The sequence below is a fragment of the Sordaria macrospora genome, chromosome 2, assembly GCF_033870435.1.
Source record: "Sordaria macrospora chromosome 2, complete sequence".
Taxonomy (NCBI): domain Eukaryota; kingdom Fungi; phylum Ascomycota; class Sordariomycetes; order Sordariales; family Sordariaceae; genus Sordaria; species Sordaria macrospora.
In genome coordinates this window covers 3,899,647-3,920,447 of record NC_089372.1, presented here as the reverse complement: position 1 = coordinate 3,920,447, position 20,801 = coordinate 3,899,647, and the positions used below count along the sequence as shown (strand labels likewise).

At 53.1% G+C, this 20,801-nt stretch overlaps 7 protein-coding genes across 7 annotated transcripts; 3 read left to right on the top strand and 4 right to left on the bottom strand.

The window, feature by feature from the left end:
- Window positions 1-42: 42 nt before the first annotated feature.
- Window positions 43-735, bottom strand: SMAC4_02601 (uncharacterized protein). The gene is made up of 3 exons (XM_003352118.2): window positions 607-735; window positions 448-520; window positions 43-386 (listed from the first exon to the last, which is right to left on the bottom strand). The coding sequence occupies exons 1-3, from the start codon at window positions 653-655 to the stop codon at window positions 293-295; spliced, it is 216 nt and encodes a 71-aa protein (XP_003352166.1). The 5' UTR covers window positions 656-735; the 3' UTR covers window positions 43-292.
- A 3,717-nt stretch (window positions 736-4,452) lies between these two features.
- SMAC4_00020 (uncharacterized protein) lies at window positions 4,453-5,054 on the top strand (the record flags this gene model as incomplete). The annotated part of the gene is made up of 3 exons (XM_066089367.1): window positions 4,453-4,514; window positions 4,639-4,878; window positions 4,967-5,054. The coding sequence occupies 3 exons, from the start codon at window positions 4,453-4,455 to the stop codon at window positions 5,052-5,054; spliced, it is 390 nt and encodes a 129-aa protein (XP_065946186.1).
- A 618-nt stretch (window positions 5,055-5,672) lies between these two features.
- SMAC4_02602 (uncharacterized protein) lies at window positions 5,673-11,508 on the bottom strand (the record flags this gene model as incomplete). The annotated part of the gene is made up of 1 exon (XM_003352119.3): window positions 5,673-11,508. One exon carries the CDS (start codon window positions 11,506-11,508, stop codon window positions 6,007-6,009), a length of 5,502 nt encoding a protein of 1,833 aa, XP_003352167.2. The 3' UTR covers window positions 5,673-6,006.
- Window positions 11,509-12,177: 669 nt separating this feature from the next.
- SMAC4_02604 (uncharacterized protein) lies at window positions 12,178-14,156 on the top strand. The gene has a single exon (XM_003352121.3). The coding sequence runs from the start codon at window positions 12,194-12,196 to the stop codon at window positions 13,703-13,705; it is 1,512 nt and encodes a 503-aa protein (XP_003352169.2). The 5' UTR covers window positions 12,178-12,193; the 3' UTR covers window positions 13,706-14,156.
- Window positions 14,157-14,331: 175 nt separating this feature from the next.
- Window positions 14,332-16,772, top strand: SMAC4_02605 (uncharacterized protein). The gene is made up of 3 exons (XM_003352122.2): window positions 14,332-14,626; window positions 14,761-15,355; window positions 15,426-16,772. The coding sequence occupies exons 1-3, from the start codon at window positions 14,404-14,406 to the stop codon at window positions 16,708-16,710; spliced, it is 2,103 nt and encodes a 700-aa protein (XP_003352170.1). The 5' UTR covers window positions 14,332-14,403; the 3' UTR covers window positions 16,711-16,772.
- A 191-nt stretch (window positions 16,773-16,963) lies between these two features.
- Window positions 16,964-18,734, bottom strand: SMAC4_02606 (60S ribosomal protein uL4). Its single transcript, XM_003352123.2, has 4 exons — window positions 18,668-18,734; window positions 18,317-18,529; window positions 17,932-18,082; window positions 16,964-17,873 (listed from the first exon to the last, which is right to left on the bottom strand). Exons 2-4 carry the CDS (start codon window positions 18,519-18,521, stop codon window positions 17,144-17,146), a joined length of 1,086 nt encoding a protein of 361 aa, XP_003352171.1. The 5' UTR covers window positions 18,522-18,529; window positions 18,668-18,734; the 3' UTR covers window positions 16,964-17,143.
- Window positions 18,735-19,894: 1,160 nt separating this feature from the next.
- Window positions 19,895-20,239, bottom strand: SMAC4_02607 (uncharacterized protein; the record flags this gene model as incomplete). Its single annotated transcript, XM_003352124.1, has 1 exon — window positions 19,895-20,239. One exon carries the CDS (start codon window positions 20,237-20,239, stop codon window positions 19,895-19,897), a length of 345 nt encoding a protein of 114 aa, XP_003352172.1.
- Between the last annotated feature and the right edge of the window lie 562 nt (window positions 20,240-20,801).

Sequence of the window (20,801 nt, the reverse complement as noted above, 5' to 3'; positions counted from 1 at the left end):
CCATATCACTCGAAGCGATCAAAGTTGCAAAAACACATTCAATGTCACAAAAGCACAAAAGTCAGTGTAAAGGTATTAATCGGCAATGAGCCGGGTCAATTCCTAGCTAGAACGGACCAGTGTCCATGCCTATGTAATAGGGGTATCGGTTCTGGTGCAATGCTAAAGCTGCCCTTCGAAATTCCAAGCCAAGTGTGTCATGAAGAAGCCCTTGGCGAACTCCTTAACCGGCCATTATCATCAAGTCATGATTGAGGAAAAGGAAATGGAAGACGACTGTTGGTGAAGTCGCTTAGTGGGTAGCACCCTGCTTGTGGGCCTCGGCCTTAGCGTCGTGCTTGTTCTCGGAGACCTTGTCGGAGATGGCATCACCGGCAGCGTTGAGACTGAGAGGAAGACGGTATTAGTGTCTGATGATCAAGTGAGTGGGAAATGAGTGGAGCTTACCGAGTGCCGACGCCAGCGTTGGAGTCCTTGGCAACGTCCTTGTTGGCCTCCTTGGAAGCAGTGGCGGTAGCGCCTGTGAGAGTTAGATGTCAGTGAAACTGTTGTTATGAAGATGCCGGAGGTGTGCTCAGGAGCTGAGCCTGGGAGTCGAAGACGTACCCTGGACCTTGTCACCGACGAAGTTGGCAGCGTTCTTGATGGTATCCATTTTGGTTGATTGGGGGGTTTGAAAGTTGATTGAGTGTTGTGTTGATTGTTTTGAGTGTAGAAGTGATTGCTTTGTTGGCTGATGATGGAGAAGAAAAGATTGGTATTGGGGAGGTGGGAGGACAGTCTTATATAGCCATTTGGTGCCCTGGATCGGGAATCGAGAAGACTAAGGCGGAAGCTTGTGTTCCTGGATGCCTGGTGCCCTGCCTGGCCCAAACTGGCATCCACGATCTCCGTCACAGCCTACAAACAAGCAACAACGGGATGGAATCACATGAAGAAGAAGGAGCTACGTCATATCCCAGCGGGGATGGTGTGGGTGGGGCACTTTGAAGTGGGGAGGAGAAGTGCCAATTTTGGCTTGCAGGAACCCTTGCTTCCATTGACACTTGACACCTGCACACTGCGAGGTACCTTCTGAGCTTTGCAAACAGGCGTTTTGCGGGCGTCTTCCCTCATCTCTACTTTGCTTGCATTCAGACGAGCGCTTTCTTTGCAGGCAGAGAAGTGAGGCAATGTTCGTTGTCTGCCGGCAAGCGAGCGGACTGTGACGTCACACCCCTTTGAACCCCAAACACCTCCCCGCAGCAGGTGCAAACCGAACAATAGCTCCACTCAGGAGTGACTTGGGATGACCACCCAATGCATTGCCAGAGATCATGTCACGATCGATGTCTGTGTGCTGTTCTATTACTGAAGGCCGCGCGTAGCCGTGGCATGTAATGTTGCTGTTGAAAGCTGCTTGTCTCGTCTGCTTCGACGTCCCTAAAGTGCACGGTCACTGAGTTCCCAACTGCGCCTCCTGTTAGTGACACCCATTGGAATCAATGCTCTTGCCATTCACGCTGATGAGATGTCCTTCCTACAGCAAATTCGAGACGCGACTTTGGCAGTAACCTTCCGCGTCGTTGCCTGGGGATCACATCTCAAGGAAATGAAACTGCGAAAGTACACAAACTTCCGGAAATGGAAAGAGGCTTCAAGGCTATTATCCCTGCCAGTGACGCATGGCGCGGCTTGGCTCACCAGAAAGGACTTTGATTGATCGATCCTGCGCTATTGATGTGAATGTACGTCACTGGTGCCCCGCACAAGAGACGAAGCTCTGCTAAACTTGTGGGGGAAGAGCCGCTGCGGTCGGCTTGTTAGGGGTGATGGACTTGCATTGACACTTGACAGGGCAATGGCATCTTGTTTGTGAACGTACGAGAGAGGCCTCGCGTTGATAGATTCGCCTGCCTCTGTTGATCATCTGGTAAGAGCAATGGCGAGATTTGCCAGATTCCCATCCTGGTTTTCCATGGCAAACTCGCTGCGATTCATGCAGTGTGAGCACCTGCTCATCTGATAGGAAGCTGCGTTCGCCAACGTGTGCAATAGATGTTGGGTGAATTTCCCAGAAAGAACAATGAGGGGTAACCCCAAACCGAGCTCGCCGAACGCGAGCAACGAATCCAATTGGCAGGAGCAATTATGCGACGATCCAGGCCCGGCCATTCAACGTTGCTCCTCATCCAAGTTTGTGTTGTTGTGCCTGCCGAGCCTGGCCCGAAAGATGAAATGAATCGGCGATGAGTTGCAGCTTGGACGAGCTCGATCCAATCTTACCAATCTCCATCAACCAACGGACCAAGCTTTGAGGCAGGAACCATTCGCCTTTGAGCTTAGCGGAAGATCGTGTCCGGTTTACACTTGCCTTTCCCTCATCAGCTGACAGGTGCCATCAAGGTTCTTACCTTGCTGCAAGCAGGCCGCAGCAACCGCTTGGTGTCCACTGGCCGAGCTTCACGATCTATGAGATGGAAGGAGCATACTGAGATCCTGTTGTTGGCAGCAACGTGGGGGTTGAAAGGCAAAAACTTCTCCTCGGACACTTGTTGAGAGTCAGTGAGACCCAACAGAATTTGGGAGGGTGGCCAGATCCGTGACATCCACAATCTCGGTCGGTTTGATGAAGCAAGTCCAAAAGATGTCGGCAGATCGAACAAGTTCGTCGGATGCGACAGAAGCAACTCCCATCAGTGCCATGTTCAACCGAAACCCGCAACCCATCGTGCCATCCTCGCCGAAGCCGTCAAGGGCAATCTCAATGGATGGGTAAATCACCAACGGACAGAGACCGCCCTTGCCGCCGGGACGTTTCAACAGTCGAATTCTGTGCAAGAAAGGGCCGCGGTCAACATCAACAGGTCCGAGTCGACGGGTGTCGCGTTGCGCAGTCTCATCTCCAGACTTCTCCCGCCTTCCGTCCCCGTCATGGAAGAGCTCTCAGCGCTTTCCGAGACACCTTCCGAGACATGCGGTCGGTCGAGGCTTTGGTAAGAGTGGGTACTTGCCATGGACGACTCGTTGGTCAGTTGTGTACTTTGTTCCTGTGCAAAAACCCTCAGCGACTTCCTCCAAGTAGGTTTCATACCCAGGTAAGTCTCAACTATGAACGCCTCCAGGACAGCTGTCTATCTGCTGGCGGTGATTTGGGAGAAAGTTGGATCTCGGTGTTGCGTGGCACGCTTGCAGACGCCAGTTAAGCTGACACATACATCCCCGCAGCAGTTTCCTCGAGAGAGCCGCTTCATCCCCTCCGACGTCTGCCCGCCACCGCGAAGAGACTATGAAAATACCACTTGACCGAGCAGTCCAGCCTACAGGGTCGACCTAATGACTGACCATGCACCAGCTACCATCGATTGATACAGAGTGTTCGAAAAACCTTCAACCGAAGTCTCGCGCAAACACCTTTCTGCTGTCCATACACAGGCGGTAAACGAGACAGGACGCTCTACATACGTGATCTGTGTGAACAATGGTGACACTCGCGGCTACACCTCAACGAGGCGAAGGTGACTGTTGAACTCTGGGTTTTTGATGGTGCTTGACGCTTTCAACAATCCGCAGTGTCGGTTCTTTTCTGCTTCGTCAGGTCATATACAGTAGAAGAGCTTTCGTGGATACTCGAGCTGAAGGAAGCGGCTAAGGAATTGCTAAGGTACCATGATCGCACCACAAACCCAAAAGCGTGTTTGCGCGGAGGCACCCAGCGTAACCGAAATACTATAATCCCGGGGTATCCGCGGTTTGGGCTTTGAAAGAACACCATGGGCTTCAAACCGATGAGGATTGCACAGACGCAACTTGGGCGCCTTGGTTCGGTCTTTCGGGGTGATTCGAGCAGTCCGCAAACATGGACGTGTCTGGGCTGTGGATGGCCCGAGATTATACAGAAAGTGCTGATAGCATCTGAGCTAGATGAAAAAAACATACATCGATTTGATAACTAAGTCGTCTTCCGCTCACATATAGCACATCTGAATGCTTACGTTGCCAAATGTTCCTGTCGGAAAGAGACAAACCATGTCAATGTCGCCTCCCTTTTAACAATCACCATGAGCGGGGTTTGAGTCGCAAAAAGTCAACCAGGCATGATCACCAGAAAGTCCAACGCGAGAAAAAAAAACCTCCCAAATGAGAAGGGCTATGTATTAAAAAAAATGGACCGTTGCGCAAAAAGAAGGTGGATGACTGCCAGAAAGAAAAAAAAAAAAAAAAAAAAAAAAAACACATACAACACCAGGGATTCGCTGGTCGTTACCGACCCAACTACTAGTCTGGCCCTCAGTGTTCTTATCTATGGGAGCGGGAAGGATAGGAAACGGGTCTTTTAATCACGTACCAGCTCCCTCTGGCGTGTGGCCTGGTTCGAGACCCTTGATCACGAGGAGACGGACGCGTGGACCATCCGGCTGACCAAAGTCCTTACCTACATGGTAGCCAGCTTCGACTCTCCAGACGGGACCGATGTCAAGAACTTTTGGGCACGCACAGTTCATGAGACAAAAGCAAAGAGCTCTGGCGGCATTGTGAGCCTGTCGGGGTGGCTGACTACGTTTTGTTGGTGGGGGGCTGGTGGCGAGAGAGTCCCGAGCTATACCGATGAACAGCTCTCGAAAATCTTGAGGCCCGGATATTGTCGCTTGACGCTAGAGGTGTCGAGTTTCCCATTATTGAGCGGAAGAGGGTGCCGCCGGGCGTAGTTACAGTCCCGGTCATTTTGCACCCGCATGTACCTAGCAATGCGATTTTTGTGGGCGGGTCGATGGGCATGCAGGTAATTGAGCAGGAAGACGACCAAACAGCGGCTCAACCTGCTTCGGGATGGTGGCTGCTGTCAGCCATTGAGGACCCAAGTATACCCCCCAAAGATCGCCCGAAGGACATTGGTACGTCCCTGGTTAGAGGTAGTGTTTGGTACTTTAGTCTATACCTTCGTAACCCGACACAATACATTACGCTGAACATCTCACGTTCAGAGCAAAGTTGGGACCGTCGCCAACCGTATAGCCGGCGACTTCGCTGGTCGGAGGGTGCTCAGGGAAATCACCATCGAAGAGGCGCTGTAGAACCATTGCAAAAACACCAAATCCAGCTATCCTTTAGTCTGCGTCCTTTGTCAACCCAAGCCCACAATGCCCATGTTCCAGAACAAATTACCGGGTTAGCCAACCTAAAAAAAGGCTCCGGAGGTATATTTACTGAAATACACGTGAGAATGATCGGAGGTACACGGGGAAGTCTTAGGATCTACTAGTTTTACGTCCATCATTATTCGCATTTCCGTAAGACTTTGCATCCATCTCACAGAGATGACCAAGGGATTCCAATACACATATACAATATCAGTCACATACGCTTCACTAAGACTTTCTAGCCAAGTATATCTAATATGGATTAACAAACTGGTACCTATTCAGCTGCAATTTAGGGGGATTCCTCTTCTCGCAACCCCCAGCCTCGAGCATCTTGTGTATTTGCTCACTGGCTTATCTATGGGAGAGCGGACGGGATCCCGAGTTCTCCAGTGGGTATGGTCGTATGTACTAATCAAGCGCAAAGAACCAACCTATATCAGTTTGATCCATTCAGCTGGGTGCAAAAGTCTTGCTACTCCCGTTGGAGGCTGAAAACCACACGTTGAACAACTTGTCATTGGGAGTTGACTATCTTTTCCGATCACACCGGCATGATTTTCCGCTGTCCTAAACATGGAGAGCAAGGTAGGTAAAGAAAAACTGGGATTTAGCTAAACTTAGCGCAATACCTTGCAGAATGAGACATGCGATGTTAATATAACACATTGCCCCTCAGTAATTTCCACTGCAGATACTAGCATTTCATAATCAACGAACAAAGAACTCTTTTCACCAACCATGTACTCGTCCGGGCTGGAGCAATCATATCTTCCATCATCGCAATGCAAATATTTTCAAATACAGATATACTGCATGTGAACTCCAAGACCAGGTTAATTGGCAACCCACCTAGCCACCAAGCCACCATCAACATCCCGTCATGTTACTTCTCAAACTTCTTAACCGCCTTCTCCAACTTCCCCTTGGCCGTTTCATCCTTCAAAAGCAGCCTGTACCACTTCTTAAGCATAACCATGTACCCAGCAAACTCCTTCCAATTGTTCACCGGCAATCCCTTAATCTGCGGTGGTCTCATTGCAGCAGCATCCCCACTCTCCCTATCCTTCTCATCTTCATCCGCCTTCGCTTCGTCGGGAGTAGCCTCGAAAACAGCCCAAGCACTGTTATCTCCCGTCCTAAGTCCAAATCCTCCTTTACCCGCTCCCGAGATCGACCGAATCTCCACCTGCTTCAGCAGAATCGCATCGCCGGGCGTGACAATCGGCAACTGCTCTTTATAGCCTTTGTACATCTGCACTTCCACCACATGGTTGGGGGCGGTGGAAGGGTCGGTGATGTTGAAACTCATCATGTACTCCCTCGGTCCGCCTTTGGCGCGAGTAGGGTTGGTCGGGGTGGAGGAGACGATGGCGAGGATGTCGACGTTTTGGCCAAGGTGGTTGCGGATGGATTTTAGGGTTAGACAGTTGGCAAATTGAGGTTCCGAACGTAAACGGCGGGAGAGATCCAATTTAAGGACTGCCGGGTCGTTGCTTAGAGGAGGTCCATTCGCTGTGTTGTCGTCGGGATGCGAGGTGGACTGCTGCGAGGCGGTCTCGGCGACCTCGACAGCGGCAGCAGAAGAGTTGAGGGATGAAGTGAAGCTGCGCCTGGAAGGCGAGGCTAGCGCGGCGGCAGTACTGGTGACTCCGCCGTTTTCTTCGGTGGTGGCGCTCTTGGGGACGCTTCCGGAGCGGGCGCGGGTAATACGCGCGCTTGTGCGTAGAGGCTCGAGAGCTGGCTGTTGCTTTCTTCCGCGCTTAGCGGAAGCTGTCACGGCCGGTTTGGCGGGCTTAACGCTGGGGCCAGCATCTTTGTCACCGGCTGGTTGGGACTGGTCAGGCGTGACGGCCGTCTCGGATGACGCTCCCTTTTGCACTGTGGTTTCCTCGGAGGGCTCAGCAGTGGGAGTTGCCTGCTTTGACTCGTCTGCCTCCTCGAAACCGTGTTGGGAAATCGACTGCAGTTGAGTACCGGCATCCGTCTCCTCGGCTTGATCCTCAACGAGGCCCTGAGTCTGCTCTTCAGAGACCTCCTCAACCACTATCAGGGAAACTTCATCTTGGGTCTCAACACCCTCCTCCGTAGTGGCTACTTGAGGTTCTGTTGTGGCCGTCTCAGTTTCTTCAATGATTTCAACTTCAGTGACAACCTCTGTGGACTCCTCGATCACTGTGTCAGCAGCGACCTGAGCCTCCTCCGGCTGCGAGGATCCGGTCACTTTCTGATCAAGCACACCGCTCTGGTTAGGTGTTGGAAGTGGCTTTTCGTGGACCGCTTCCTTTGCTGGTGAGGAAGACCCAACCAGCATAACTTCATCCTCTGCGACCTGGCTAGCAAAAGGCCGACTCGAGGGAGAGCTAGAGGGAAGAGCAGCCTGCTGAGGTGCGTGATCGACGACATCCACAGTCGCAGATAGGCTTGCTTGCGGTTGCTGGGATGCCGTAGTTTCCGTAACCGTGAGTTCTTGCTCGACAGTGACCTGGGTCTCCTCCTCCACCTCGACTATCATCTCGGCATCCTCCATGGCAGAATCCTGCCCAAGCGGTGCCCCGGTGATTTCAGTTTCGACCAACTCTTCGTGAGTGACTGACATGCTATCCGAGTCGACTTCGATGGTCTCGCTCGTCATTTCGACTTCAACTGCCTGTGACACCTGGCCTTCCTGGGCATGGATTTCGGGCCTAGGAGTCGCCGCGTCCGCCATCTCCACGTCCTCATCGTCACTATCTCTCATTTCCTCATCCGAGTCAACTTGAATAGGTCTGGGGGTATCTTGCGACATAACGGAGACGTGTTCGACATCACTGACTTCCATCATGCTGGCTTCTCTGGATGCACGGACCATGTCTTCGATGAGCTGATGCTGGATTGCTTCCATTTCATCAGCCTCCTCCACACGAGGTGTTCTGTCCCCTTCATCTGCAGGGGCAGTAATCGTAGGCAATGTCTGCACCTCAGTTTCGCGAGCGGTGTCGACATTGTTGGTCTTCAGTCGCTGCTCCTCCTCAACGGCTTCAGTCTCTTGCGCCGTCTCTTCAACAGCGACGGGCGACTTCGCCGGGGCCTGAGCTTCTCCCTGATCAGCTTGAGTCTTCTCTTCTTTGGTCTCATTGGCGGTTTCGGCGGTCTTATTGACACCGCCCTTCTCGGCTTTGACCTCTTGAACATCGTGTTCGGTGCCCTTGACCTCTAAAACTCCCTTATCGGTTTCCTTGACTTCCGCAACGACGTCCGTGGTCTCAACGGCGACAGCTTTTTCGTCGACATTTTCCCCTTCTTCCGCATTCTTCTCCTCGACCTTCTCTTCAACCTTCTGTTCAACCTCGATTTTCTTCTCCTCCTCAACCTCAAGAACGACATCTTCTTTATCGTCTTTTCCTACCACCTCAATGGCTTCCCCATCCCCGTCATCCTCGCTTTCGCTCTCAACTGGCTCGAAAGTATCATCATCCACCTGTTCCTCCTCATCCTCCTCATCTTCTTCCTCACTAGTCGTGTCAAGCAGGTCCACAAACTGCTGACTGCCATCCTGTTCTTCATCCTCCTCCGCAATTTCACTGTTCTCTTCCTCATCCTCGTCAAGTAACTCGTCGTCTTCTTCCAACTCGGACTCTTCCTCAGGTCGCTCAACGCTTTGTGCATCACTTGAGAACCCTTGGAATGTCTCGTCATTGGCTTCGGACTCAGATTTGTTTTCCTTTTGCTCTTCGAGCTGATCATCTTCCGCCTTGGGTACAGCCTCTTCACCGGATTTAGAGTCAGATTCGTGCTTATCGACTTGTGCTTCCGACTCAGCGTCGAGGGTCTTGGGCAGCTGAATGCTCTGGGCGAGACTTTCCACTTCACTGGTAGTGTCCTTAACATCAGCGAGGCTGGAACTTGGAATCACTTCAGCATCCGTGCCCGTAGCCGGTTCTGTATGGACGATTTCCATTGCGAACTCCGACGGCTTTGCGTCGTCTTTGGGCTGACGGTCACGGTCGTTCTTATCGACTTGGGATGGCTCATTCACGTGCCCGACCCATGGCTTTGCTTGATTCTCAGTAGGCTCATCCTTCACACCAGGTTGCTCAACAGTGGGTTCTTCCTTTTTGACGGGCGGAGATTTCTCAATTTGCCGAGGACTGGTGTCTTCGGTAGACATAGGTGCAGGCTTAAGGGGAGATGAATGGCGAATGCTGAGTTGTCGAGCCATCATAGGTCTGCTCGTAGGGAGAGCTGGTTGAGGTGGTAGAGGAGGATCATCATCTTCGTCCTCCGAATCTGACAACAAGCTTATAACGACTGGATCCGCCGGTGCGGCGGCAGCTGGTGCACGCCTGGGGGGATGCTGACCGAGGTCATGATCCTCGGACTCGTACTCATCCTCATCGTCATACTGGGAGCGCTCTGCCTCCCAGTCCTCGGCATAGTCGTCCGTTTCCTCGTCTTCATCTTCATTGTAGACGTCACCCTCGCCATATCGCTCCGCAACCTCCAGCTCAACCTCATCATCATCTTGACTGATTCCCTCGTCATCACTTTCGGGCTTGTTGTATACGCGTTGATCGTAATCGCCTTTTTCGACTTCCTCTCCATATTCGTCGTATTCGACATCGTTGTCAACACCGATGTCATCTTCATCGGCCTCGTTAAGCTCCTCGTTCTCCACAAGGTCCTCGAATTCAGATCTCTCTGCATCTTGTTCAGATTCTGCTTGTGACTCCGGCTCTTCAAAACCAACAGGCCCTTCGTTGCCCGTGCCGTAGCTCCTGAAGCCTTCCGGAACTTGATCTGGACGAGTCGGGTCGGCATGCAAGGAAGGATCCTCGATGACAGCTGGAATACCCTCATTGAGAGCATCGGCGCCAAAGTGACCACCCTCGATTGGGTTGTATTGCGGTGCCTGAGTTGCCATCTCCCACTGGCCTCGCTCAAAACTCTCCGTACCTGTTGGCCCTGGTACTAGGTTATAATCCTGGCCATGTTGCAGTTCGGGGTTGCTCTGAGCAATGTTCATGTACGACTCCATGCCCTCGTACTTAGCGGGGACGGAATGGTCGAGGTAAGAGTCCGGATATGGTCCAGACTCTGGCGCAGCATGCATCTGTGGTTCTGGAACTCCTGACTGGGGAACCTGAGGTGTGTGGGAAAAACCAAACCTCACTTGGTCGGCGATTCCATAATCGGACTCAACAGGGACACTAGCCGGTGTGCCGAACATGGAAAGGCCAGATACCACGGGTTTAGTAGATCCAAATAAGGAGTTAGCTGCCGGATGGGCTTGGTTGTCGGTATGCTGGTATGGGTATGACTGATTCAAGGTTCCATTTGCCATACCAAGAATGTGGGAGGCGGCCTGGGCGACTTCTGTCTCCTGAAGCGTGGTGTCCTTTAATGTCTGCTGGTTTCCAAGATCTACCTTTCCCCAAGTGGCCGGGCGTGAAACTGCTTCCGGCTTTTCTGTTGGGCCTTGCTCGGATTCCGCTGGTGGAATGGGCGTCATCTCGGATTCAACCGTCTGTGAAGCTCCATCTGTCATTGTGGGTTTTGGCGCGGGCGTTTCTGCAACCGTATCCTCCTCCATGGCATCGTGATTCGGTGACTGTGGCTGGCTCACTTGGTCTTCATCGGACGCAGGTTCCGGCTCGGGACTCGGGGATTTACTAGAATATCTCCAGCCATTGCTCTTCCGCGCGAAGCGTGATCGCTTGCGACCCTTGCCCTTGATGCCACCATCCTCCTCGAATATGTCCAGTCCGTCCTCGAAAAGGGAGCCGTATGAGATTCTAGCCCTCTTGATGAAAGCAGGCGATGGATATTCGTTCAAGGCAATATCTGGGACCTTGCGAATAGCCGATAGCGTGTCGATAACGGCCTCTTCAGGCTCATTCACGGTCTGCTCTAGGTGCTGTATCGCTGATGGTTCCGGTAGCTCGTTCGGCACCTCGGTTTGTGTGCTATCGACGTTGATGTGTTTCGGTTGGTCGGATCCGTTGAGCTTCACCTGAAGCACCAGCTTCTGGTTGAACTGCAACTGCCAGTCTACTCGAGCCCCAGGAATGCGCCCGGGTGACTCGTCCTTTGTCCACTCGACGCCATCGAGACTGAGCAGCACCTCATCGAAAGCTCCCAGTCCACAGTCGGCGACGGTCTTTGCGCTAGGTCCATGGAGCTGGACTCGCACTTGGCCCTTGGTTCGACGGAGGCGCACATCGGGTTCGGCAAGGAGGAAAGCGAGAGTATGGGTGACCCTGTTATACGGCCATGTGATGGTGACCTCGCCTCGGACACTTCGTGAATTCTGGTCGGGGAGTTCTGGGTCCAGTTGCGCAATTGGCGTCACAGTCCGCGACTCGAGAGCTACGGCGGATGCAACATCGATCGCATCGGCCGATGCCATTTTCGTGCGAGTCGAGTTGGCCGGGGCCAGAAATTAGTGATTATTGAAAAATAGAGAAAAAGGCAATTATGACATTCATTGAAGCCCGTCGCGAAGCCACTCAGCGCGAAGGGTGTGGCAGCAGTACAGCGTGCAGTACTGCGATCGGATAGGTAGGTAGGTGTAGGCAGGCAGATCTGACAGCTCAGCGCCGGGATCAGGGCAGTGACGGGCAGTGACGGGCAGTGACAGGGCCAGCAAGGTGCCTGAGACGAAAGATTGCTGAGATTGTCCAGATGGAATCAACCAAACAATGGACAAGTTGTAAGCAAAGATTTGTTTTCACATCCAGACGAGATGTTTAGTTGAAGCCTCCGCTAAAGGCAAAAAAGGGAGAGGAAATAGTGTGGATGGACGGGAGTATCCCGGTGAGGTGATGGCAGCTTCAAAGAGCTGAGCTCGGTGTTTGCTCCAGGGCAGTTGGTGATGCTTTATGAAAGCTTCCCCCAGGCGCCAAAAATATCGGTGCGACAGGGCAGTTGCGCGTGCCACAGCTCGGGCAGCTTGGACTTGCCGTTTGCATCTTCCGTCTGGAAAGGGAAGGCGGTGAAAGCCCAACCGACAAGCTCTCACTAACAATTTCCATCCCTTGGGCTTGGCGCTTGGAGCATGCTTCTTTCCTCTTGTCAGTCAACAATACAATCTCATGATCGCTTCATCCTCGGAATTCAAGACTGACCCCTTATTCTTCCTCTGTTGTCATATTACTACTCCAGACGTCATGGGCTCAACAGAACCGAAACGATTCGATGTCAAAAGGGTCGCAATCATTGGGGCTGGCCCCTCCGGTCTCGCTGCCGCCAAGTTCTTGATCGCCCAAAAAGTCTTCGAAGACATCGTCATCTTTGAACGGCAAGATGAAGTGGGAGGGGCCTGGTACTACAGCAAGGAACCGACACACACCTTACATGTGCCTCAAGTGAGCGCCTACTGCCCTCCCGACCCTCCTCTTCATCCCGAAGGCAAGCCTCCAGTCTTCCCTTCGCCCATGTACGAGGTCTTGCACACCAACATCCCGCGCCATCTGATGCAGTTTTCGGACAAACCGTTCCCGGAAGACTCGCTCATATTCCCGTCCCGTGAGCTTGTGCAAGAGTATGTGGTGGACTATGCCAAAGACATCCGGCATCTTATCAGGTTCTCAACTCTGGTTCAAGATGTCCGTCTCAGGCAGGACAGTGACGGCCGGGATCAGTGGGATGTGGATGCGCTCACTTTGGAAACGGGCGAGGTTACCACCGCGACCTATGATGCCGTCGTCGTGGCTTCGGGTCATTATTATACCACATTTATCCCCGATATCAAGAACATCGCCGAGTTTCATAAGGCACATCCGAATGTCATCACTCACTCCAAGCTGTACCGGACTCCCGAGCCCTTTGCAAACAAGAAGGTGATTGTTGTTGGCAACTCAGCATCAGGCATTGACGTCGCGGCTCAGATCAGCCGCGTTAGCAAGCAGCCACTGCTTATGTCGGTTCATTCCGCTACACCACCGGCTCACTTGGAATGGATTGGCGGAGAAGAGGTCCCGGTCATTGAAGAGTTTTTGGTGGAGGAACGGGGTGTGAGGCTCGAGGGTGGACGGGTCGAAAAGGATATCGATGCTATCGTTTGCGCAACCGGCTACCTCTTCACCTTCCCTTTCCTCAAATCGCTACAGCCCCCGTTGGTAAACGACGGGCGACGCGTGTATGGTCTGTACAGAGACCTGATTCACATTGATCACCCAACACTAGTATTTCCTGGGCTTCCCATCAAGGTCGTCCCCTTCCCCTTTACAGAAAGTCAGGCGGCGATTTTCTCCAGGGCATGGGCGAATTTGCTACCGCTTCCTTCAGTCGAAGAAATGAAGAAGTGGGAAGATGAAGAAGCAGAGAAAAGGGGCCATGCTTTCCACGTTTGGCCCAAACTTGGCGATGCCAACTTTATCAACGAGGTCCATGACTGGATCCTAAAGTCAGGCACAGAAGGGAAGGAGCCTCCTTATTGGAATGATGAGCTGGTGTGGCAAAGAGGAATCTTCTTCAAGGCGAAGCTGCAATTTGAGATTGATGGCCAGAAAGCCAAGTCTCTCGAAGAGCTCGGTTTCAAGTATGAGCCTGAAGAGAAAGAGTCCGAGAAGAAGACGACGACGCCAACAGAGACTCTGCTGTGATTCGAACTCGATGTGACTGGTTCGGTGAGGCTTGAATAGGAAGGCTTCTGGAAGTCCCATGTCAGCGAATGAGACACGCAGTGCCACCTGCCAAAAGCCTCGGGTGCGTGGCATTTGAGACAAGTGGAAGAAAGCTCCGGAGTCGACAGGGCGTTCGTGTAAGACAAGCAACGGCTTTGATAAGTGCCACAAAAGACGACAGTTCGTCGCTTAAGCACGAACACCACCAATGATAAGAATCATTGGATAGTGCTACAACATCTTTTACACCATCGGGAGGCGCGCTCAATTGTCAAAGAAATAAAGAGAGAACAACCACTTCGGAAGGTGGACTATTTCCGGGGAATCGGCACGATCCTCAGCCAAAAAGGCGGACAGGGGGGACACGGCGGGGCCTTGGCTTTTCTGGGGATGGAGGAAGCAGGGGGAAGCCATCCTTCGTCCTGGACAGTGGACAGTGGACAACGAATTGATAACGTAACCGCCAAAGGGCTTGCTTCGCACTATCTGACTGGTTGTTACTGGCCAACAACTCTGATATGGCTCTCCCACCGTGACCGTGAAGGTTTGTAATCAACTATCCTTTTTCCTTGAACGTACCCCCCAGAGTCGGATCTATGATCCCTTCATAAACTGTTTCTTATCCCCGAACATCAACCCATCTTCCTGGAGAAAAGGTCAAAGCTTTGAGAATCCAAATGTCGAGGATAATCCCCATTATTCCTGACTCATCGTCAAGTCTGACCATGTCTGAGAGCTCAGTGGCTTATCGTGATGGTCCCCAACTCGGTGCCGACGGCAAGCCGTTGCCGCTCGATTTCACCCATCATCTCTCCGAAGTGACAAAGCGTCGCCAGGCGAGCTTGATAAAAAAATACTATCGATTCTTTCAGATTCCCGGAATCAAGAATCTTGCTGGCGGTTTGTCCTTTTTTTTTTCACTTTGTCACTCTTTTCCTCACTTTTGACAACTTTGGGACACACTTTCCAACCAAACACCACCACACAACACTCATCACAAACCGTCTTTATAAGAAAACTAACACCAAGATAAGGTCTCCCCAACACCAAATTCTTCCCCTTCGAGACTCTTGAAGCTCAAAGCGCCAAGCCCGAGAGATGGCAACCCACGCCGAACCACCCAGGCGACAAGGATAGCAACAAAAAAGACCCGGCCGCCGCCGAGCCCGCTCACATCACCGTCCCCACGGTCTCCGGTGAGGCCAACCCGATGAAGAAGGTCGACGTCGCCACTGCGCTCCAATACGGCCAGGCAAACGGCTACCCTCCCCTCCTCGACTGGGTCTGCAAGTTCACCCGCGACCACCTCCACCCGGATGCGCCCTACAGCGGCGGGCCCGACGTGATCCTCACGTGCGGCTCGACTGACGGCTTCGCCAAGACGCTGGAGATGTTCGTCAACCCGTGGATCGACGGTCTGAACGACCCGCGGGAGCGGCCGGGGTTGTTGTGCGAGACGTTTGTCTATGGCAACATCCTCAGCCAGGCGGAGCCGAAGGGCGTGCAGATCGTGCCGGTCAAGGCGGATGCGAAGGGTATGTTGGCTACCGGGCCCGGTGGGCTGGAGGATGTTTTGAAGAATTGGGATGTGACCAAGGGGAGGAGGCCGCATTTGATGTATACTGTTACGTGAGTATCCTCTTTTTACCCCCAAGAGCCTTTAGCAGGCACGACTGGAGACTAACACACCAAAAAACAGCCTCGGCCACAACCCAACCGGCTTCGTCATCCCCATCTCCCGCCGCAAGGAAATCTACGCCATCTGCAGCCGCTACGACGTGATCATCGTCGAGGACGAGCCCTACTGGTACCTGCAATTTCCTTCCGCCACGGCCGCTAACCTGGCCAAGACCGGCACTGTCAAACAACAAACCCAATCCGCTGAACCTGAAGTCACCAAGCGCACCGTGTCAACAGGCTATTCCTTCCTCGACTCCCTCACGCCCTCGTACATCTCCATTGACGTCGACGGCCGCGTCGTCCGCCTCGACACTTTTTCCAAAACCATCGCCCCCGGCTGCCGTCTCGGTTGGATCACCGCCCAGCCCGCGCTCATCGACCGGCTCACCCGCATCGCCGAGACTTCTACTCAGCAACCTTCGGGCTTCGTGCAAAGTCTGGTGGCGGAGTTGGTGATGGGTCCGCAACCTGAAGCTTCCCTCTCTTCTTCGTCCTCTCCCTCCTCTTCCACCACCTCCACCCCTTCTTCCACCTCCTCCTGGAGCCTCTTCCGCTCCTCCTCCTCTACCACCCCCGCCGCCCAACCCAAGCCATCCAAAGAAACCCCCTCCTCACCAGGCGAAGGCTGGCAAATGACCGGCTGGATCCGCTGGCTCGAAGGTCTCCGGGGAATGTACGAGCGGCGCATGAACAGGATGTGCACGATCCTCGACACTGGGTCTTCCTTAATCTCCTCCAATACCCGTTTGCGCGCTACCAATTCTACTTCTGGCACACCAGGCGACTGGGACGTGATCACCACCACTCCGCTGTACACTTACTCGTGGCCGGAGGGTGGCATGTTTATCTGGTTGCGGATGCACTTTGATACGCACCCGTTGTGGGAACACCCCCTCTTCTTCGCCAGAAATGGGGAGAGGGAAAAAACAAAGGTAATAGACGGCCCGACGCTCTCCCTAGCGCTGATGCTCTTCCTGACACTCAAGCCGCACCTGGTGCTGGTGAGCGGCGGGAACATGTTCAGCGCGACGCCGGAGATCAGCAAGGAGATCGGGTGGCAGTATTTCCGGCTGTGTTTTGCGGCGGTGAGCGAGGAGGACGTGGATGCTGGCGCGCAGAGGTTCGTGGATGGCGTGCGGGCGTTTTGGAAGATTACGGATGCGAGGGTGATCGAGAAGTTGGTGGAGAAGCTGGGGGACGATTTGGATGCGTCTGGGGGTGAGGCGCTGAATCTGATGAAGGTGATGGGACAGGCTGGGGCGGCGGAGGGGATGAATAACCTTGGGGGTTGGTTGGGGTGCTAGTTATGTCTAGAGATGAGATTTAGAGGGTATAGTTGTGATGAAGGAGACAATGCGTATATGATTTACGATAAATGGGATATAATGTGTAACGGATTTTGAACAAGATTTCAAGTTGCACGACTTAATAAGCAATACGGACACCAAACTGATGTATGTCGCGAATGCAAGCATGGTACCTGTTGCATTTCACTGCCTACCTACGTAAAGGTGAAAGATTGTCATGATCACACCAAAGGACGTAGCATGCAAACAAATGGGGTATTGAATCTACAAGGTCACTCGCTCAAGTACCGAGATTTTGGTGAACAAAGAAAAGGAAATTTGGTTCGGTTTCAGAATTCATTGATGTGTATATTGTGAACACATGCCTAATCCATGACGCCGAATTCGCACCCACAGCTTCCTGCCATCCATTTTCCCATCAAGGCCAAATTTACTCCTGGAGGAGGGTCTTGAAGGTGGCGGGAACGCGCTGGGGCTTGCCCTCCTCCTTGATCTCGCCGAGCTTCTCCTTGGCGAAGGTAGCGGCGTAGGGGTTGAGGCGGAGGAGAACCTGCTTGTTGCGGAGAGGGTTCTTCTTCTGGACGTTGACGCGCTTGGTCTTGGCCTCGCCCTTGGGGGCACGGAGGACGGACTGAATCTCAGAAGAGTTGATGAGGCGGGTAAGGTCGGCCTGGGCGACAACGTTGACGGGAAGCTGGAAGCCCTTCTTGGACTCGTAGACGGCATCAAGCTCCTTGATGGCGGCAGAGGTCCAGACGATGAAGCGGCCGAGGTGGCCACCGGGGGCGAGCTGGAGGAGGTTGAGGGCATCGACGGGGGAGGTCTCAACACCGGCGATGTTGCGGAAGCCCTGGACGAGGTCCTTGCCGTCGGTCTCGGCGGAGTAGACGACGAGGGGACCGCGACGCTGGCGGTGGCGGCGGCCACGGAGCTTGCCCTTACCGGCGCGGAGCTTCTTGGAGGCCTTGGCCTTCTCGACATCGGCACCAGCACCAACAGCCTTGAGGAGGGCAAGGGCGTTGGCGGTCTTGTTGGCACCGGAGAAAGCAGCGGAGTCAATAACGAGGGGAACCTCGGGGACGGAGGAGACCTGGTGACCGCGGGCCATCAAGAGAGGAGCGGCAGCGGAGGCAGCAAGGGCAGAGGCAGTAGCGAAACGCCTAGACAAATGTTAGCCATGATTGTTTTTCCCCTTGTTGATATCTTGATAGCACGTACTTCTGGCCCTGGTTGACCTTGACGTGCCACTTGCGCCAGATCTTGGTGGGGGCGAACATGCGACCGGAACGGCACATGTTACCGAAAGCGGCCTGACCGGCGCGGTGAGTACCACCACCGGAGACACGGGGGATACGGGCAACAGCGCGACCTGTGTTGAGAATCACGGTCAGCTCAAAGTGTTCCTCCACATCGTGTTGCAGAATTTGCCCGTCGAAAAGAATTCCCCTAAGTCGCGGTTTTCGTGATCGTTTTCGTGATATCGAGTTCTTCGCCCAATCAAAAAAATCTCGAATCCCTTCCATCGATCATCGTTCCGTTTTTCCGACCTCGGTTCAATTTCCTTTCGTGTAATTCCAAAATCGCGTGCTGGGTGTTCACTAACCAGTGCCCCAAGACTCAGCGGAGGTCTGGTGACCAGCCTTCTCGGAGACGGAGTAGGGCTGGCGCTTGTTCTTGGCCATGCCGGTGTGGACGTGCTTGACGATATCCGGGCGGATGGGAGCGCCGAAGACCTTGGGGAGGACCTCGGTGGCGCCGGTGGCCTTGCCATCGGCGCCGATGATGGTGACGGTAGGTCTGGAGGCCATTGTGTCCGCTGTTGTTTCGCGGAAAAAGGAAAAAGTTAGTTTTTTTTCTGGACTTTCCCTGCCTTCTCTTTCAAACAGCAATAATTTCTGCAAGAATCCGGCCTCGTCAAGGGGATCGTGAGGGCGCTTCTTCCAACCGTACGTACCTGTATCTGTGCTCCTGACAGGAAGTTGGGGGATGCGAAAAAAGATCAAGATCCGGCGGAGACCCAATTGAAATTTTGGATATTTCGCTGTCGAAAGTGCGCGCGTGGGGCCAGCCTGGGGCGCTCCTGGCAGACCCTAACAGCCGCTAGCCCCAAATACGGGAAGAAGGTAGCTCTTTTGCAGCTGGCCGACCCCGCGGCAGCTGGTGAGACTGGGGTTGTGGGCCCGTGCAACATGGCATTTCTTGGCATTTGGACATCGCCAAATGCAGCTCTCCAGGTTCCAACGTCATCAACCACCTCACGCTGAACTCGACAAGGTGGACGATGTTTGGGAATACATTCGAGGGGAATTTCAATGATGATGCTGGAGCTGCAGCCAGTCATGACTCTTTTTTCTCATGGGGAATGATATCTTGACACGATGAAACGAAGCTACAACGCGGGTCACTCAGCACCTTATCGAAGATCCTATCTGACAACATCACAGCAAGGAGCTCGCGTCGTGCGCCGAGGTCATGAAGAAGGCAAAGCTCACAACTCACACCTCTTCTGTTACCAAAGAAACACCGAGCTTCACTATCTTCATGCCCACCCGACCTGAACTCGCAGTCAAGTTCATCCACCAAAACAACCCTCGGATTCAGTATCATGCATTCCCCGATGACTCCCCGGACACGGCCCCGTGCACGTCGATCCTGACGAAACCGGATTCTTGATATTCGAGCACAGTGTCTTGATACCTCCACCCTTCAACGGCTTGATATCGATACCCGAGAACTTGAGGTTATCACACGGCGCGGCGGTGCTGCAATGGAGGCCGGCAACTACATTATATCGAGCCGTTCCCGTGATGTTCTTCCAGCGGATATCGGTGATGGGGATGCGGGAGGAGTCGCAGTTTGAGTACGAGTTTTTTCGTGTGTTATTGTCGGTGAGCAGTTAGGCCTCATGTCTGACTTGGAGAGACTGGGATGAAAACGGAAGGGATGTGGTCAGGCACGTACAGATACAAAAGGTAACGTATACAGGTTGGTTGACATTCCCGAAGTGGATGTTGCGAAAGGTGACGCTTCGCACATATCCACGGCCTGGGTAAGTCTTGATCGAAGCGGCGTTGCTGCTATCGTTGAGCTCGACGTTCTCAAAGACGGCGTTTCGACGTAGTCTGGCTGGTTGGCGTTGCTTCCTATGCCGCCGCCGCTGCTGCTGTTGTACAGCAAAGGTTCAAAGTACGCCACCGCCGCCCTTTGAGGAGGGCGCCGGACGTGGGAAATGATTCAGCGCACCAGGAGAGCCAGGAGCAGGATGGGCGTAGGGGTCGTCATCGTCTTCCCATACCGATGATGACGACGGGCCAATGTCATCAATGTCTCGCTTTGATGGAGGAGGTGTGGGATCAACAACGATGATACTCTTTACGGTAGCGGCGGCTTGGGCTTGGGTGGATGTGACGATGGAGGTTGAGCCTTCCTTGACTACTGGTACAGCGGCTGAGGTGATGATGATGATGGTAAGGAAGAGTGCAAGAGATAGGTAGAGGTAGGTTGAAGTTGAGGTGGGAAAACGCATCTTGCTGTGTATGATTACGAGTGGCAAGGAACATGTCCCGTTGTTGGGTTCTTGGGAAGGTGGACAGGTTGAGTCTTGTATTTCAAAAGACTTTATTGCAATGTTTATCATGCCTGTACAGATCCTTTTTAACACCATGCCGTGGTGCCTTTGCTTCCATTTTACTTGGATGTTTGCAGAAGATTATTCCACACACCAGGAGGCTAGATATAAAGGTCTTTAGGCAACTGAGATACCAAGCTCTTAGGATGATGATTTGCCAAATATAATACTTCCACCAGTATCTTGCTGTTCGGCTAATGTGCCGTACCATGTCGCGAGCCGTCTCGCTTCAGCCGTGGAAAAATACAGGGTAGGTTATGGTAACCAGAACTCGTAATCAATCCGGGTTGCAGATTAAATGCCAGACAAGTAGGTACCGACACTTTCAGTTCTCATGAGCGCTTGAGGGTTTGACACATGCTTCTTGCTTTTATGCCCTTCAACACCTGTGTCTAACCTATCCTCTTTAACGCCTTTGCTAGGTTGACCCCAAGCTACCATGGAATCAGGAAAGTGGTAT